The sequence below is a fragment of the Ctenocephalides felis genome, unplaced genomic scaffold (genome assembly GCF_003426905.1).
Source record: "Ctenocephalides felis isolate EL2017-DRISC unplaced genomic scaffold, ASM342690v1 CF-g0.4_SCAFFOLD_03571, whole genome shotgun sequence".
In the NCBI taxonomy this organism is placed as follows: domain Eukaryota; kingdom Metazoa; phylum Arthropoda; class Insecta; order Siphonaptera; family Pulicidae; genus Ctenocephalides; species Ctenocephalides felis.
The window spans coordinates 8,666,322-8,687,075 of NW_020539725.1; the positions used below are offsets into that span (position 1 = coordinate 8,666,322).

General features: G+C 28.8%; 2 protein-coding genes across 6 annotated transcripts in view; both read right to left on the reverse strand.

The window, feature by feature from the left end:
* Positions 1–20,754, reverse strand: part of LOC113384599 (synaptosomal-associated protein 25-like) — an 87,534-nt gene that overhangs the window by 64,729 nt on the left and 2,051 nt on the right. For 2 of the 4 annotated variants that reach the window (XM_026622341.1, XM_026622346.1), the window contains exons 1-2: positions 12,246–12,377; positions 7,390–7,591 (exon numbers count right to left, since the gene is read on the reverse strand). In XM_026622341.1, the coding sequence (XP_026478126.1) occupies positions 7,390–7,527 (138 nt within the window). In that variant the 5' untranslated portion in view covers positions 7,528–7,591; positions 12,246–12,377. Of the gene's footprint in view, positions 1–7,389; positions 7,592–12,245; positions 12,378–20,754 lie in introns of those variants that run through there. The other 2 variants (XM_026622344.1, XM_026622343.1) reach the window with 2 other exon arrangements.
* LOC113384597 (metastasis-associated protein MTA1-like) lies at positions 14,236–20,548 on the reverse strand (the record flags this gene model as incomplete). Of its 2 annotated transcripts, none has more annotated exon segments than XM_026622338.1 (16): positions 14,236–14,678; positions 15,708–15,823; positions 16,049–16,188; positions 16,265–16,439; positions 16,507–16,658; positions 16,751–16,976; positions 17,057–17,220; positions 17,433–17,594; positions 17,668–17,726; positions 17,930–18,063; positions 18,303–18,491; positions 18,864–19,070; positions 19,147–19,260; positions 19,449–19,684; positions 20,203–20,310; positions 20,387–20,548. In XM_026622338.1, coding segments are annotated over 16 exon segments (2,456 nt in total), but the record flags the coding sequence as incomplete, so codon positions are not given.

The window sequence follows — 20,754 nt, forward strand, 5'->3', positions numbered from 1 at the left end:
AAAAACAACAAATTTATTCTTATAATGTCCAATTTGCAATCTAGCCAAAAGTTAGTTTTTCGTCTGTCTGAGAAAATATATTTAAAATTAGCTCGAACAGTTTTGATAGCAAGATGAGTTTTCCAAGTCTAATAGTAGTAGTACTATCTACGATGGCCAACAAATGCACATTGATTAATAATAATATTATTATTCATTATAATATATTACACTCATATACATTAATATATATGTACACATAAAACGCATACATGCGTATGTGTGCTTCGAGTGTATGCGTGTTTTTATGTAAAAACATAAAAGCTTAAATAAATTTTGAAGTTTATTATGTTAAACTAATTGTAAATTCAGACCCGAGCATTATTAATTTAAATTTTAAATACTTATCAATTCGAATTTTATACAAAAGAAAGTTTCTGAAACTCAAAATTTTTAGCGCCATAGTAATAGCATGAATCCATTGAAGAATTATGTATTGGTTTTTTTTCTATTTATTCTTGGTGCATTTGAACCTAATATAACCAAGATTGCACTTGTTATATATTATATATACATCATAATATATATGAATTATTTTGCAGCCCAATCGTCGAATTAAAAATAATTAAAATATAATTTTTTATTTCAATAAATAAAACTAGTTGATATTAAATATATAAAATATAAAAAGGAGAAAATTATATACATACCAAACCAAGAAAAGCACCAAAAAATTATATAAAATTTATTGAACACTAAACTTGTGTAACAAAAATCCCTTATCACTTCTCTGTTTCTCATTCCTCTTTTGTTTCTTTACACCCCGCATTCACTCATTCTACCGCACGTGCCGCGAAACCTTGATCAGTTGTGTCACAATGCACAACGATTGAACATCATACCATGGCCTTTCCTTTAATTCTATTTTATTAATATATTAGTTATGATAGATTTGTTTTACACAACTTTAGTGTTCAATATATTTTATATAATTTTTTTGTGTTTTTCTGGTTTGGTATGTATATAATTTCTCCTTTTTATATTTTTTATTTAATATCAACTATTGTTATTTATTGTAATATATTTTTTAGATTACTAAGTGTCAAAACGTTGGAATAAAAAAAATCTGTTTAATCTTTTTTTTAATTCGACGATTGGGCTGCAAAATACTTTAATATGTATCAATAAAACTAGTTGTATAATAAGCGCAGCCAGATTTATAATTGATTTTAATAATTTTACCAATAATTGAACTGAACTTGATTAAATTTTAAAATTTTAAGTTATATCATAAACAATAAATATTTGAGATGTACCGTTATTATATATTTTGAAATAAATATTCTGATACTACTACCGACGTTTAGCGCTAATAAAAAATACAATTTACACATTTAATAGTTGTATTCTATTGTCAGAATATTTTTGTCAAAAACTATATATCTGGTTATCATAAAATGATTTCAAACAAATTTGCAAATTGTTAATTAAAAATGAAAAGATTTTCCATAATCGTTTTGAAATTACCTACATAAATTAACACCTTTGTTTTCAATTTATTTAAGCCTAGTTATAAATATAATTTAGAGGTCAAATAACATCTTACTGGAAGAAGTAAATTCACAAACAATCACTAGAATCCGCACGATACATTGAAACTTGACTTTTTTCTCATGTCTCTTGGCTTTGCATTTATATACATTTTAATGCTGAAAAATTCTTATTTATCATAAATTCAAACCGAATTGAAAGTTTGAATACTCCTAGTATTCAATAGTTCTAGTACGTCTTCGATACATTATGTAGAGAATCTCTTTCATGTGTACCTCAGTGTATTTTTCTTCAAATATCCGCATGATGCGATTCGAGTTTCAGAAACTTACTATACGTAAGTGCAGAACAGAATGACGTGTTCAAGCTACATACATTTTCAACATAGACTTTTTAAAGAAAATCCTTTTCGTATTTAAATATGGAAAAACCATGAAAGTAGCAGACAAACATTACTTCCTGATAAAACAACATCTGTTAAATAGTCCGAACCGTTCATTTTCAATCATTATTATCTATATACAATTAAAACGAAATAAAAAGAAACTTTTACTTGCATGTGCAGACCAATTAATTACGAATGATTTTTAAAAATAGAAATTAATTGCAATGAATCCAAAACTGTACAGTACAACAGTTCCCATACTATGTTATGATAACTTTGAAAAAAAAATATACAGAACGGATGGAAAAGGCTTATTTCCATTAATTATGAATAATACAGTCGGATAATATTTGGGCAGACAGGCAATTGAGATAAGTATTTCCAGATTCAAAACAGATTGCGGCAATAAAGATATTGAAGAAGAAGCCAGCGATTAAAACAATAAAAACACGATTCCAGTGACGAGACAAATCATAGTGATTCATTCAAGCATTAAATTTCTTAGAAATATTGTTAAAATTTGAAACAAGTTTCAGAAACCGCGTATTTCGTCAGGGAATCTTTTAATTGAAATGCAATTATATACAGAAGTCAGGTTGGCAACTGAATTAAATGCAGATTTTTATTAGAAAATTAAAGATATTTTTTCGTGGAAATAAATAACTTTATTCTGTAATGCATTGTTCACCATGATCAGTAATTTATTTCACTTTCATAAAACATCTGGTTTTTAGTAGCAAAAAAAATGAATCAGGTACAATATGGCGCCATCATAATCATTGAAATTACCTTGAATTACCATTCAAGGAGTTTTGTAAAGATCAAAAGTAATCAGATTCCAATCAGAAGGTGCAATACTAAATTATATGGTGAGTGTGCCAAAACATTCCAACCCAGTTTTAATAATCTTTGCCGAGTGGCCAAATATATGAAGATAAAAGTGGAGTAAACAATCGCTTATATTTGTCAAATCAATCCGCTTTTCATCAACTGCGTTGTTTAATGTAAGTTGGCCAATGAAGTCTTCAGAATTAATCGTTGCTTCGTAAGAGTAAATGTAGACAATTTATTTCTAATCGACTTTAACTGGACGACCAAAGCTTTTTTCATCTTTGAGTTAAAAATCACCAGAATGAAATTTGGCCAACCAATTTTGACACTGGCTTTTCTTAAGGCATTTCATTTTCAGATATCTGATGGGTTGTTGTAATTTCATTATCAAGTAACTATAAAAATTTAATTTCAACCTGTAGTTTAGGAGATTGCCCAAATATAAAAATCAACAATGTAGAAATTCCAAAAAGCAACTCTGTAAAATACTTAGAACTTCACCTCGACAGAGGGCTGACATAGAGCACCCACATCAAGACAAAGCGTAAGCAAATAGACAAACAATTTCGTGAACTTTACTGGTTAATTGAAAGAAGATCCAAAATAATATATGAGAACAAGATCCTAATATATAAAGCCATAATTGTACCAATATGGACATACGGTATCGAGGTATGGGCATGTGCGAGCACGTCCAATATAAAAACAATTCAAAGAGCGTAGTCAAAAATACTACGAGTTATAGTGAACGCGCCCTGGTATGTCTCCAAATAAACATCAAATATATACAGGAAGTTATCAAGGAGAGAAGTACGAAATATCATCAAAGAGCGCATACCATCCAAACACTCTAATAATAGATCTGCTGTGAAAAAAATAGCTACAACGAGAAGATTAAAAAGAAAGTGGCCGCAAGATTTAATAAATTAACAATCAATATATTTATGTAAGGAATTCCCCACTGGGGAAATATCTAAAAGCCCTGTACCCGTCAGCAAATAACCTCATTGAACCCAAGGTTCAGATTCCGGGACGTATGGTCACCTTATTACTAGTTAGTTGCCAACCTAATGCAATGGTAAGATTGAATAAATTCGCACGCCATCAATGCTCGATATGTTCATGGAACAATTAGACCAACATATTTTTAGCAGGACGTCTAATAACATTGGAAATTAGAACATTTTAGACATCTTCCTCATCCGTCGAAGCCTATATAAACCATCATTGCTTGAATAATAGGCATGAATTCTAATAACTTTTTTTCAAAAATGTCTAAATTAACATTAATTCCCTTTAAATGGGTCTACATCTGACACTGACCTATGACCTCGAAGGAATTTCTCACGTTCGATCAAACGTTTATATGTGCTTGAAAATATAACGTCATTCTGTTCCGGAACGCGAGGACGAGTAAATCATAAGCAGTATTTCACATAAGTTTTGTTCATTAAGCGAAATAACGGAAAATTATGGCCCACGAAACCATTTGTGTAATGAAAATACTTTTTCAACTTCTCTACGACAGTTTTGAAAAGTATGAAATCAAGATAAGTAGGAAATATTTCATTAAACATTAGAGAATTTCAGAGAACTTAGTGTAAAAGCTCTAACAGTAAGAGAAACATAATACGTTAAATGTATTTTTAATTATTATGCAAAATTTATATATGAAAATTAAAACATTGATATTTTGTTATTGATAAATAAAAATATTAATATAAACATCAATTTGAACAAAATACTTAAATTTCAGTTGCAACATACAAAGCTCTCAAACAAAACAACATTTTATAGCACATCGACTAAAACATCTTTTTTCGATTTTTTTACCTTATTATTTTAAATCCTTAACATGAAATACCATAAACAGTTACATTTTTTTCGATTTCGCGTACGTTGTTTATTTTAATTCGCAATAACATATAACATGATTGCTTATAATAAATTTAAAATTATTTTAGTACAACGTATAATTATTTTAGTTTTACATTGACGATAACATATGAATACAAAACACGGATTTTATCAATCTGTATTATGATAAAATATAATGCCAGTATATTATATATATACATAATAAATATCCGATATTTTCCTAGGGTTACCAATAATATCTTCAAATCTAAAACATCATTCAATAGTTTTATAGTAAACCTTTCTAGATAAGTATATCCTATAATTATTATATTATAAATATATATAATTTATAATGATTAGTAGAATATCATTTCTAATGACCACTTAGGTCATGATATCCTATCAATGGTATTTGACTCAGATAATAGAGAATTTGCATAGAATTTGAATTTCTAATATTGTACTCTAAATAATAGCATTTAAGGTAAAATATGTATCAAAATTAATTTCGTGGTATTTTCAATATCTGTTTCATATCAAATTTGTTTATTCATCCATTTGAAATTATTCATTTTAAAGCATGATGTAATATTCTATGATGTCATTGAAATGTTCGTGAGATAATTTCTTTCTAGTTATATATGATATCATTATTGTTTAAAAACGTAGCATAATGTGTTGAAAATAATAACAATGTAAGTCTCAATACAAACATTTGGAGTTACATTCAGTAATATTAAATAAAATAATTTAAATTTACATTCAGTTTTTAATAGAGAAGTACGGACAAAATTATATATTTCTTTTGTTATATAATGATATTTATTTATTTAATTTAACCTCAATCGTTTTCACTCATCATGGATTCGTTGACTACCAGTAACAAAGTCTTAACTAATTAGTAACTATAATAACACATTTATTAAAGAAAAATGCAACCAATTATAAAAACCATTTTGCCTATAGAGTACGGACAAAATAACATATCGGGCAAAGACATATTGAGGTACTATTTTTAAGAAGGCAGTTCACAAATAAATTGTTTGGTCATCTTTGGTACATCGGCACATGAAGCATATGAGCCCAAAAGGGAACAAATCATATATCGAAACCAATCTTATCAAACTCAGAGTGGGAAAAGTTCTTCTTCTAACCGATGGATCCTTTGGTCTTGTTTTAGAAATAGTTATGGTATAAGTTAAAAGCCAATCACCCTTGATCACCCTTGACAGTTTTCAATTTTCTTTTTTCTTGGCCTCGAATGAACTATCTTGTAGTTCTTGCATAATAGTACTATGTCATTTTGTCCACGCTATAAGTATGTCATTTTGTCCGAAAGTGAACAAAAATTAAAAAATAATAAAAATTTCATCAATTTCCTGATAATTGCAATAAAATTGATCTGAACATCGGGCACTGGCATAAGTTTTTGATAGAAATTATAACAAATAACAACTAGTGGGGTGTATAGCATTGTGCCTTAAGGCAAATTGCTGGAACTTACCATACCTTAACGGAATGTTCGAGGAATACTGAATGTTTTGAAATAGATTATTATAAAAATTGTAACATTGTCTAATATTTATAAGAATTATATAAACTGAATTGCAAAGTTGAAATTATTTGTTTAAAGTATATTAGAACTATATTCAAAATTAAAAATAAAATCTGAATTATTTCCGATATACAAAAAAACATTTTTTGAAAAAAAAAAGAAAAAAGTTGAAACAAAAATTTTTTTCCAAAATAAATTATTTGTTCAGGCAAGCAAAAAGTTCTTTGAATCATTTAAATCGGACGTTTAGTTCTCTCAAAAACTGCCATTTTTTACACATTTAGCTCCGTATCATCGAAATGGCTAATCTAAATCTAATAAACACTTGTCCCAATCATTAATAATTGAATGTTTTTTCAATCATTCAAATCAAATGCTCCGTTCTCTCAAAAACTCGATTTCTATTTTCTGCACTCTTTGCTCTTTATCTACGTAACTGCTAGACCTGCCTTTGCCAAAAACTAATCAGCTCATCTCCCTATCAATAGGAATCGAATGTTTTTTCAACCATTCAAATCGGTTGATCCGTGCGCCCAAAAACATGACTGGAAATTTGTATCCATACGTACATACACGCACACACACACACACATCCATTTTTTCTGAGGTATGCCAAAATGTTCAGAAACATTCAAAACGTCGAGAAATGTAAAAATTTTCAATTTCGATTTTCGGCCCATTACAATAACTTACCCTACGGGAAGTTAATAAATAAGGCTCCAAAATACACGAGAAAAGCCTTTTGTCACGTTATACAGTCGCGGAAACGTTTTTAAAACTAGACCAATTTTGGTTACTGAGTCATTCTGTCCATATATACTATTTTGTCCGTGTTTCCCCTACTCGAAGTATAATAAAATTATGATCTTTCTATCAAATACACATGATAGTGAACTAATAGTTATATTTTTTGTTTCAATTTATTTTTGTTAATCAAGACTTTAATGTCTTATTTAAGTTATTGAAAATAATCCAATTGCTATTATCATAAATTTATATCAAAGACAAAAAACAAACATCTCTGTTCAGATTTCCTTCCATTGTATTAAATTAAATATAATTAATAATTAAATTGTAAAACCAAGATTAAGTTCTACAAAATATCTTCGTATCTTATGCAAATTCTCTTTTATCCAATGATTGTAAAGATTAATCTTTATAATCAGATAATAAAAATCATATTTTAAAACTGAATTTCAAAATATAAAGTAAAAAAATAAATACTGACCTCTTCGCATAGCGAAAGCATCCTCCTGGTTGCTTCCAATGATTCATCTGTGACTTGTCCAGCTTTGAGCTGCAACTCTTGCAGCTCCGTCCTCGGCGCGCCGCCATTTTCGGCTTGGACGGGCGCTGCTGCCGGCATCTTGCTGCCTAACTTTTACGATGCTCTTCCTTTATTATGGTTTCCTGGTCGGAACCCCGGATAACTGTTGAGAAGAGATAAAATTATCACGTGCTCATATAAATCTACTTAGTTCCGTGTTAATCAGTATTCAGCAAAAAAAAAAAGTGTTGTAGATAAAGCAAAAAATATATCAAGATAATTAAATTATTATTTCCTGCTTTTATTGGATCGTTAGGAAACTACTCAACCTACCAGATTAGAAGTAGTTGTCACTACGTTCAACAATTAGTAACTCTAATCTGATGTGTTGGTACTAATTACTCCACTTTGTGATGGAATTAAATAATGTGAAGTTGTAACTTGAGGTTTTTAAGAATATCTTTTAATGTGAATTCATCTTGTTACAAATGAAATTTGTCATTGCTATATTATTAAAAAGTTGCAAAAAACTTATGTAATATCTATAAGCAGTGCTAATGTTTACGTACTACGCACCATGACATTTAACTAATTTTATCATTGTAAAGCACTTCATGTACTGCATTGTTACTTTCTAACACATAAAACTAGCTGTAAGTGGAATTCTGTCTTAAGGCAATTAAGGCATCCTGCCTTAAGGCAAATTGCTGGAACTTCCCGTACCAAAAATTATTATTTTTTTAAAAACGATTAACATTTTTGAAAAAAAAAATACTTTGAAAAATAAGATTTTTGAGAAACTATAAATTGGGCAAAAAATTACTTTTTTTTTCAATTTTTTTTTAAATTTTTTTTTTAATTTTTTTTTTTTTGAAAAAAAATTTTTTTTCTTTATTTGACATATTGTGGAAGATCTGAACTTTTTTTTCAAAGCAATCGTACTGCATAGGGACAAAATATAAAGCGCGTAAGCGCCGCGTCGCTGTCTAACGCATAAGAATTGGTACGGAACCCATATGAATGTTAACAAAATGTATACTTATTGTTAAAATCTCTATAAAATATCTGATAATTTGATGTGCATATATCTAATGATCATTTTTGACCGCCAAATGGCTCATTTTTTTACTTTTTCCTCCATATCTCCGAAACCGCTAGACCTACCTTCATGAAAATTTTATCGATTCTTCATCTTGTCAATACAAGTGAAATGTTTTTTGAATTATTCAAATCGGACGCTCCGTTCTCTTAAAAACTGAGTTACCGTTTTCGTCACTTTTTGCCCCGTATCTTCGGAACGGCTAGACCTGCCTTCGCCAAAAGCTAATCAGCACGTCTCCTTATCAATACGAATCGAATGTTTTTTGAATTATTCAAATCGGTTGATCCGTGTTCTTGAAATCGTCGACGAAAATTTGTATCCGCACATACATACACACACGTACATACATACATACATACATACATACACACACACACACATACACACACACACACGCATACATCCATTTTTTCTAAGGTATGCCAAAATATTCAGAAACCTCTGAAACGTAAAGATATATAAAAATTTTCATTTTCGATTTTTTTGCGATTACTATAACTTGCCCTACGGGAAGTTAACTAGTTGGTATTCGTATTTTGTCTTGAGGAAAGTTACATGAACTACCCGATATGTGTAAATAATCAATAAAAAATATTAATTTATGAGTGATTAAAAGTATTCGGAGTGCAAAGAGCAAATTTTCAAAAATCAACAATTTTTATAATTGTACGAGTTTCCGTGGGACTTTAATGGTTTAGTATGTTTATTAAGACCAAGTACTCTATCGTTATACCAAGTAAATCGTCAACTTTTAATTTTAACAAATGTCAAAAAAAACTATTCATTTTCTCAAACTTTGATGAATTTTTAAAATTAAACTACATGTCGTAAGGCCGTAATATATAAGTAAGTTAAGACCATGATATATCACGCCAAAAAAAGTTCCATTAAAATCGGCTTAATTTTTTTCCAACAGTTAATTACAAGAAAACGGCTCGGTAGATTTTCACCTAAAACTAATCAGTTTAATTCCCAACTAACATATCTCGAACAGTTTTTGATGTTTTAAAATCGATTTGGTAGAATGAGCCATTGATAAACAAGTATATGGTATGAGCTTAAATGTGGACAAAAAGTTTAACACTTTTTTCCAAATTACAAAGAAACGGATTGGCAGATCGTCGCACCAACGATAATCCTCATCGTGATACATCAAATGGCATTTAAATTTCTAAATTCGGTTCAGGCGTTTTTGAGCCAAAAGTCTATGAAAGGTCTAATTTTAACAATACCAAAAAAACGATACTAGTTTTTGCAAACTTTGAAGAATTTTAAAATTAAACGACTTGTCGTAGGGTCGTAATATTTTAGTATGGTCTTTAAGACTGTGGTATCTACCGTCAAATAAAAAATCATAAAAATCGTCGAAAAAAATTTTTAACACTTTATTACAAGAAAACGGCTCGGCCGATCTAGACCAAAAACTAATCAGCACGATTCCCAATCAATATCTTTCGAAGAGTTTTTGAATTTTAAAAATCGATTCAGAATTGCGAGCTAAAACGTGGACGAAATTTTTTTCACTTTTCTGCGATTTACAAAGAAACTGCTTGATACTCGTCGAGATACATCAAATGGCTTTTAAATTTTTGAAATCGATCTAGCCGTTTTTGAGAAAACGTCGATTTACGACAAAAAATCTGTTCACACACACACACATACTTTTTCCAAATTTGGTCTCATTCGATTCAGAATGGCTTAAAACGTCGAGAAAACATAAAATTAGCGAATCGGATTTTTTGACGAAAACAAACTTCTCCTTGTGGAAGTCAATAAATGATTAAGCTCAGAATTTCCTGCCTCTAATTATAAAAATCACATTTTTCTCGTATTGAAGAATAATAGTACAGCAAGTAATAGCAGAAATTACACCATATATATACAGTTTGTTTCATTTCTTCAGACATTCAGTAAATGTAATAAATAGTATTCAAATATTCAATATTAATATAAGCAATTTAGAAAATTAAGTCAAATGTAACTAAATAAACCATTACATGCGATAGAAACGTAAAATCCATCTTAAGAGGGTCTTCTGGTATAGATGCTGAATTTTATCCAATACAATAATTTTACTATATTATTTTACACGTTAATCAAAGTTTTGAGAATATAAAAAAAATTAAATTAATAGTCAAAGTTGTAATTCTAGAAGTTGATAAAATAGTAGGGGGTCTCAAAAAATTGGCACCTGACCATATCTACGATTTTAGCCCTCCAAATAATCTAAAGAAATATTTATATATATTATTAATCCAGAATAGTGTCACAATCGTATGACCCACGGACAAAATAAAATATTATTTTTAACAAACTGTCAACTGTCTGTAAAAAAATTGACTTTGATTTTTTTCAAACAGTAAAATTTGGGGATGAGCTTAGTTCATACTGAGAAAAGTCTATAAAAGACTCTGCAGAAAATTCAAGTAAATCGGTTTAGTAGGAGTTGAGAAATCGTGGGTATCATAAAAAAAACAGTTTCGAGAAAGACGCGTTTAAAGTTTCGAGAGGAAAGAACAGAGGAGGATTATTGTGGTCTGCTATATCTCCGAAAATAATTTGATTTTTGAAAAATCCTCTTGTATTCTTCAATAGTTAAACATATTCAAGAAAAAAAACCGTCTTTTTTAATTCTAGATCAGAATTGAGAATACTTTCTTATTAACTCCGGGAAGTTTGATAAACCAATCACCTTTCTGAATAGTAACTTTACATGTAACAAACTTCAAACTTTCTAGATTAAAACTTCTCCATCAAAATCAAATACTCGTATTTGAATTTTTAATGTAGTATTTGTAGATGACAGAAGAATAATCCAATATAGCAAAATTAATTAATCAATGCTTATATTAAAATTAACGATAATTGTGCACAAAAGGAATGTTATCGAGGAGTAAATATTTATAGTTATTTCGATGCTCGAAATATTTTCAGTTAAAATTTTTAATGAATGCATTATTTGATTTTTAGTGAGTGTCTAATTTAAAAAAAAAGTTTTTTAAAGTTGAAGAAGGGGATATCCCATATCAAACATAGCAAATATTCATAAAAGAAAAATTTTGTGGATAGAAATAAATATTTTTTGGGAAATGACTTGTTAGTTCAGAAAATTGAAATCGTAAAATATTATTTATTTCAAGTTACATTGAATTTGTCAATATATTATCAAATGTATTTTGATTTGATAGCATGTGATGGTTAAAAATATAGAACACTTTTTAATAAAAATATAAACGATATAATTTTTTTAACCATGCAGAAAAAAATGTATGTATCAAAACAAATCATGAATTATTTTTGGAGCAAAATGTTTAGGCTTTCCCAAAAAATGTATTATCTGTATAATGCGTTCTGTAATAATACGCCCCAATATCAAACCGGAGAAAAATCAATACTTAAACCAGAAGCACACCAAGAAGCTCATATTTAAAACTATATACCCTATGCATATGCGCCCTGTACAAATTTCCTTACAAGCGAAAGGGTTTGCGCATATAGTTAATATCATGATTAATAAGAGTAAATAAATATTTCATTATCCCTTCACTAACAACATTGTATTCAAATTATTTAAAACAAATAAAGTATTTCGTTACAAATCTTATATTCGGCTTCAAGCACACCCAAGGTCTCGTATTATGGGCACATGAATACGCCTCTAAGAATATTTCTATTTCATTTACACTAATAATAAATGAATTTTGATTGAACGTACCTCTATTTTCCCACTTTATCGACACTAGTATTATAATTTGCACTTAAAACTATGCAATAAAGACAGCACACATGTATTATAACAAGACACAATTTACGAGCACGAAAATCGAACTGTCAAACTGTTAAAGGCTGCACAACATTACGCCGTGTATTGTATTGCCAGATGGAATAGATAAGATTTTTGATCGTTTGACCTTGAAAAGGTTACGAGAGCGGAAATTTAAATTTTACACTAAATTTCAATAAAAATATTCAATGTTTTTTCATATTTTATTCATGTCCAAATTTCTATTTCAAGCAAATAAATTTTAATTTTATACATAAATATACTATTCTAATAAATATCATATTCTGGTAGTTCTACAATATGGTATAATAAAGATTATGAAGTACCCGTTGTAACGACGGGGCGTGGCAAGGAAATTTAAGAATAAAATGCATTTTCAATTTTATAATTTTGATATTACAAAGTATATAATTATACTCCATACTGTTTCAGAAATAATTTTATAAATGAATTAAAATTAAAATATTTTTTCTCGTTTCTCTACTGTTATCTATCGTCCACTACTAAGTTTTCTTATTACAAGTTACAGTTATTACAAGCAAAATTAAATTTCAATGACATAATAATGATTAAAATCGCATACTGAAACGCAATTATATTCAAATATATATTTTAAACATACACAATAGTAGAAATACTTTATTAAGAAAAGAGTCTCACGATTTTTAAGAAAATAACTTGAACTTAACACTTTGATCAAGTAAATCAATTTTCGAAATTATTCCTGAAAAAGAACAGGACTTGGAACTATAAATATATTTAAAATATTAATATTTTTATAAGTTTTTGCTAATGTATAATGTATATTTCATAACCAGAATTAATGTACTTATTTTTATTGAGAAACAGTAAACAAAATATGTTCTAACTACCCTTGGTATACTTCTGGCTGCTCTGGATATTTGTGCAGAAATATACTCATAGTCATTTAAACTGCTTGCAACTATTTTTTTGTCTGATAATTCAAATATTAACAATGAGTGTTATTTTTTTAAACTTATTCAAGCGTCGACACGAAGAGTAAATGATAAACGTATCCCCTTCATGAGGTATTGGCAATAGGTCATCGCAATGTTTAATAAATGATTATCAAGATTACCTAGATGACTTTATATATTGTCTTAATTTTTATGACCAAGCCAATACCAACAAACCAAACTAAAATTCTTTAGAAATTCATATTCATGAATTGCAATTTGTTACGTATCAAAACAATAGCTTAAAAATACAGTAGTTTGTAGTTTTTAATAATATTGGTAACATCAGAAGCAACACTATAATTTTTCTTTACATTGAATTTGTAATCAAATATACTATCATGAATAACTATTTCATGCATAATTGGCTCACCATAAATGAAATAAGAATAATATTGGAATCTTTTATTTAATTACAATAAAATATTATGTGCCAAAACTATTGACTTAATTAATTAAATAAATTACATGTATCTCAGAAATCATAATTTACACATTTCAATGTAATTTTCAGTGAGTATAAAATAAAATTCAATAGTCAATGCTTACAACAGATTACTCTATTTTATAAAACTATATATTATGACATGATATGAGATGGTTTTATAAATAAAACAATTAAAATTTAAATAGTTAAAATTTCTTATTTAGTATTGCATCACCTTCTCAAATTTCATAAAAGATTATTTGAATATTTACTACAGAACACACAGATATATAATGTAGTACACATTTTACATTTCATGACAAACCATATATTTTATAAATATTGGGCTTGAGGTGAGGTCGTTAAAACTGTTTACTGAAACATCACATTGATTTAATTCTGTAAAATATTATCCAATTGATACAATTTGCTGGAATATATGACACCAACTGATTTAGATTAAAAAATTCAAGTTATCGTTTAATAGAATAAATTAATTAAAATTGATTACCGTTCTCTACACTATGAAATACACTAATTAAATCATTAAATAATAATGTTATATATTTAAGCATATTTCTATTTATAAAAAAGTAAAAATATATCTAGGAGAGTTTTAAAAATGCACAACGCGCGATTACAGTCCATTATGTTGTGCATGTCAGATAAGGGGAATATTGGCAATAGAAGGCTCTTTGAGTCTATATTACATAACCACTGCAATGCCTTGTAGCACAACCACAAATAATTTATACAATAGTACAATGAATATGAAACAATGCGACAATATTCAAGTCACATGTTCATCCGAGCAATGCCTCCATTGTGTAAGGTCTGGGAGCCTCATGTCAGTCTAATATTACCAACTGTGTATCAGTCATTGGTCGAATTGGTAAATTTCGCCACGGTTTTCGGGCCGCTCGCCGTAATTCAGTGGAAGATAAGGATCGCCTCGCCCTTCTGATTAAAAAAAAAATTAAATGTCAATCTTCATTGCTGAAATAATAAATCAATCATTCTGCACAATTGCAATCACGTTTACAAATCACAATTTAATTACATGATTTAATTTTAATTTAATTTAATTGTTAGTAATTTCAATGTGGTATTATAGTAGTAAAAAATAGCAGTTCTGTTATTTTAATATTTTATCAGATTAAACAAATGTGGCAAATGCCTGTAGGATTGTCACAAATATTTTATGGTTTTTCAAAGAATTGCTTTAATTCCTGATCATAATATAATTCACTAAGAATATGTTTTTCATAATTTAAACATGAAGGTACAGTGGTATCTCAAAGTACGAGTTCAATTTGTTCCATAATCACGCTCGTATGTTAAATAGCTCGTATATCGAAGCAATTTTTTCCAACAAATACATTGTAATGTCATTAATTTGTCCAACACTGAGGAATTTGTGAAGTTTTTTGAATATTGAAAATAAATTTTCTTTTTTGGGAAATCTTTATCTACAAAATTTTAGAGCTCAGAAAGTTGCTTATAAAATTATTGTAAGACCCTTAGTCTTTAGTTTTCTTTGGACCCCTAGTTATAGAAATAAATATTATTTTGTAAATGTTCGAAATATCAACAAACATGAACTTAACATATCTATTTGTACAAACATTATTAATATATAGTTAATATTTTAAATTATTCTCGATATATTCGCGTGAGTATTACTACATGATTAATATAATTAATATATTATTAATGAATAATTGAAAAACTAACTCAAAAATAATTTACTATCATGGAACAGCCAAAATATTTTTTTTGGTAGGAAAATCGTCGGCGCGACCGACAAAATTTTTCGGTCAAATAAAATAGCTATGAAATTATTACTCGCTCAAAGCAACGAACCGCTTTAGCCGGCCATATATCGAAACACTCGTATGTCAGGTCACTTGTAATTCTGTATTACTGATTTTTGGAATAAAATCATATATAAATTCAACATAGGGACATAAAAAAGATATATCAACTTACTTGCTAGTTTCAGTGGCTCGAAAATATACGTCATCTGGTGCATCCATCCAACTTATAACTTGTTTACGTCCAGATCCACTACGACTGAGCTGAGCTATCTTCGGCTTACCATTAAACTGAATGTTAGAAAAAAATTTCAACTATGCTTGTTCGATTGTCATTCTATCATAAACAATATTTTAACTGGTCAAGATTGATAAAAAGCTCAATTTTCATTCAACATTGAATAACTAGGAAAATCTCCTTCAAAATGAAAATATTTTATTTGACCAGCACACTGATATAGAGAGAAATGACTATTTCGAAATATAAGCATATTTTAATACATCTTGGTAACTTACGTGATGTATATGTCGTGGAAGTGGTTGGCCTGTTGCCTGAGCTGCTGCAAGCATAGCTGCATATTGTTCCGGACTTGGCCTGTGTTGAGGCATAGGGTCTTTGTTTGGTCTTTTTGCTGGCGGCGCTGCAACTGCTGCCGCTAAAAAGTTTATATAATTTGTATTATTTACTGCTGATCCTAAATATTGTGAAGGAGATTTGAAACATGTCCTTACGTTCTAAACCATTGACTTCGTCAAACCTACGTTTCACAGTTGTAGGTGGCACAACACAATTTATTGGTGTCTTTTCAATAAGATCTGATTTATTAGGCACCCTTTCGTACATCAATGAACCGTCGGCAGCAATTGGTGGTTTTGGGAAAGATACTTTTTCTGGTTTTGGCATATTCTAAAAAATAAACAATACAAAATATTTTTATATTCAAGTTCAAAGTAAATTCACTTCATATTCTTACTTCTTTTAATGTAAGTATAAGCCAGTCAGCAACAGTTGTACCAGGATTGCCTAATCTATTGGCAATTTGCGTCACGCTTCCCCGATCTTTTTTGCGATATACGAGAAGTTGTTTTAATTCTGGTAATGTTCTTCCAGCCATGGCTAATGCACCTGTAACAAAGACAATAGTTATTAATAATTCATAAATATTATAAATGGTTAATTTTATATAAAAACTAAATATAAAAAAATTGCATACTAACATTCTTGTTTTACTGCTGCTGCATTTATTGGGTAGAATGGTGCTCTTGCAGCATGTCTCGCTTTTACTAAATGTCTGCACAATATTCTTGATGCTCTAGTTATGGCTGTTGCATGTAGATAAAATGCTGTTCGTGTTTTCATAACAGGCCTGGGACTACCCGACCTCATAGCCACACAGTGCACTGTTGCATAATGTCTAGCTAAATGTGCTCGTAATTTGAATTCCTATACAAATATATTAATAATAAATAAAAGTAAATAAAATATTAGTTATTTTCTCTAGAAATTCTATGTTTAATAAATACCTTTCCACACCCAGCAACTGTGCACCTATGTGGACGATGTGTTGCGCCACCTACACCAGTGGCAACTCCACCAGAACCTAGTTGTCCACTATTCTGCAAAAGCCGTTCTGCATCTTGAATATCAGTTATATCTCCTGTGCCACTCAAAACTGTAAGCTCTAAATCTGCAAATGCAATGAAGTTTAAGTTTAATATTTATTAAACAATATTATGTTTATTCAAACTGAAAAATTGATTAATTTCAAAACATGAATAGAATAAGGGATAAAACTACTCAACAATAAACACCAAACAAGATTAATCTAACATAAAACTGTTGCTAGTAAAATATTGATTATATAGACAAATATTTATAAATTTCAAGGTTTTACATTACCTGTTCTTTTCTTAACAGCATTTGCAATATCTTGTTCATTTTCTAGTATTCGAGCAGGATTTTTGAGCCCTCCATATTTTTTCCAATATTGCCAACAACTGTTGCATAGCCTACATTGCATGTGCCCTGGGCCCCACTGATACCATTGAGGGGATGAAGTGACTAAACAAAAATGTATTATTATTTTTAAATTATTAATTATACATATTGTTCTTGCAATTAGATCAAAACTTACCTCCACAACTTTCACAATTTTTCCCTGATGGTGCTACAGGATCTGTACTTCCATTGGAACTAAAAAAAGAGTGTTACTGAAAACCTATTTTTTAACTATAAATTTTGTATATGTTTTTCTAAAATTATTTTAGCCTTCAAATAGCTTTTCAAATCGTTAGTTAAAAAGTGTTATTTTCACAATATTGTTTTTAAAAATATAGTAATTTTATATTTTGATGTTGATAAATTAAAAATCAATTCTGATATATTACTTCACTCACTAATTTGGAATGTAGACTTGTTTTAATTTTGATTCTGCTTCAACAGCCTTCACTCGTTTTTGCTGCACATATCTATCGGTTGTTTTCCACATATAATAGTATTCTATGATATTTTTTAATGTTTTCCATGGTAACTAAAAATTTATAAAAGTATATTAAAATTATATTCTTATAATTTACTAATAATAATTATAACTATTCCACTATAATTATTCAACTAATTTATTAATAATAATTATAACTTTACAAATATATGTGAACTAGTAATATGGAATTGAGAATATTGTATAGAATGGGAACAATATAGTAACATAATATTTATTGTGTTTTAAATTATCAAATTTAATTTAAAAATGAACGATATCATACTCACAAAGTCTGTTCTAATGTCATTGAAATCTTTGCCATATTTTTCTAAAGCCTCTTCAAATAAGTTTGCTTCAGAAGCACTCCATTCCTCCATTTCATCTCGGCACAAAACTGGACCGGATGATGGGACCAGTGATCCAATTGCAGCATCCAATCTGTATTGGTGCTGGTGTAGTGTATCCATTGCGTGGAACTAAAAATAATCACAAAAGTCAAACATATTATTATGAAAAATATAATACAAAAATATCATACATAAATCCTTTTAAATAAATTGACCTTGGTTAAAAAAAAATACAAGAAAAGGTTCTATTTCTTCTCATTAGAGAAAATCAATACCTTTTGAAATCACAATGTGTTTTTATGCTCAAACTATAATAATTGATCATTTACAAAATAAAAATATTGCAACTATATGTAAAATGCTATTGCAAATATTGCGTTATTCAAGATGTGTACAGACAAATAAAAAAATAACATTAGATATAAAAATCCAAATATATCCAAATCCATTCAAATGTATTCTATATAAACTCACTATGTATAATTTGAACATAATTCTTACCAATGTTATATCTCTACTAGCAGCTGCTGCACTCATGTGCAATGATGGTTGTTTAACAGAACTGCTACAATCTAAAGCTCGTGCAAAAGTTCCAACAGATCTTGAGACAACCAGAAATTGATCTATTTGCCTATCTGTAAGTTGATGTCTTGGTGTCCATACAAGTTGTTCAGTGACTTCAGAATCTCGTGGATCTTTCTCACCAGGCTGCATATTTAATAATCAGTATGTATGTATGTATGTATGTACATATATATTTATTATTTGAATATGTTTAATTTACCTGCAGTAAAGGAATTATTTCAGTTTGGTATCTACTACCCACACGAATTTCACCTTTATCAGCTAGAAGTGTTTTCTGTGTAGGATCAAATACTAGACAATAGAAAAATGCATCCTAAAAAATAATTTCTTTAATTAGAATTATTTAATGTATTATTTACTATATCTATAATTATAATTTAATCTTATCTCATGAAATTAAGACAAATTTTCATGTTTAATTCTTGGTATTTTAGTTCTAAATTTATTTTATATTATAAATCACACATAGAATAATTTGATCAATGTTTTAATTGCATTTACCTCTTTATTCAAGTAACTGGTCAATGCTTCAGTCTCGTTAAGTAATGTGACACTACATTTTCCTCGAATATGAGTTGCAGGTAAAGTTTCCACTTGTCGAGATAAAAATAATTCCCTGTGTTTTGCTCTCAGTCTTTGTTTGGGTGTTAGTAAAGCATTTTCACTCACACGTTCTGATCCTCCACCGCCCACATTGGAACTTGAATTATTCATCAAATGATCTTCATCTAAAGCAGCTATAAAATAATTTCTTATTGTAACAAATACGAATAGTAAAACATTTTCACTCACACGTATAATCAATTTCAATTTGTTTGTTCAAATTAAGAATAATCAATTCTTAATTTGAACAAACCCAACTAGTATGATCATTTTTATACATTGAATATCTTTTTTGAGGATAGGCATTTATTATGAGTTTATTTTTTAATATTTTCATGCTCAAAACGATTGAAATATTTAGTAATTTTGTTTCAGTTTAATTTTACTTTAATGGTATGTATATATCATATGTATGAACATGTCCACTACATTATTTATCATATATATTCTTAATGCAATCGTGGCAAATTATTAATGACTTCGACACATCAATTTTAAAAATATATGTTGAATTAAAGCACTGAAAATATTTATATTGATTGAGTGTGTGTTATTAAGATGTATGTTAACTTGCATCGGCCCCATTTAAAAGTAATACTTCTATAACTTATAATTTGAATATTTTCAATAATATATTTATATTAGTACTAACCAATTGCTGGGTCCAAAACTGCTTGTGCAGCTTGCTCTTCACTTACAGGTGTTTTTAGCCACATTTTCTTTAATTTCATAGCAACTGGAGAATCCTCAGAAGTAGCAACTAAAATGTTCACATTGTATATAACACAAGATTGACAAATTAAAAATCGAGTAAAACTTATTGCAAATTATAACACCTTGATGTTTATCAGCAAGTTGCACAAGACTCCCTGGCAAATCCCTCCTTCGATAAAAACACATAACTTTTGCTTCAACATTTCCTGAAGCAGTTTTGTTTAATTCTTCAATGCGACGAATTTGATATGGTGATGTTGAAGAACTTTCAAAGTACACATAATCTACAAAAGAATCAATTAAACAGTTAATTTATGTTTAGAAAAGATTTGTTATGAAATTGTTTCATAACTATTCTGAAAACATAAACAAATGTTAGAAATGAGTTTTGTTTACATAAAGCCGGTTTTGTGTATTCGTTTATAAAATTCCAATATATTTACACCGGTTTGACATAAAATCTAGAAACGGGCTCTTTTCATTGCTATAA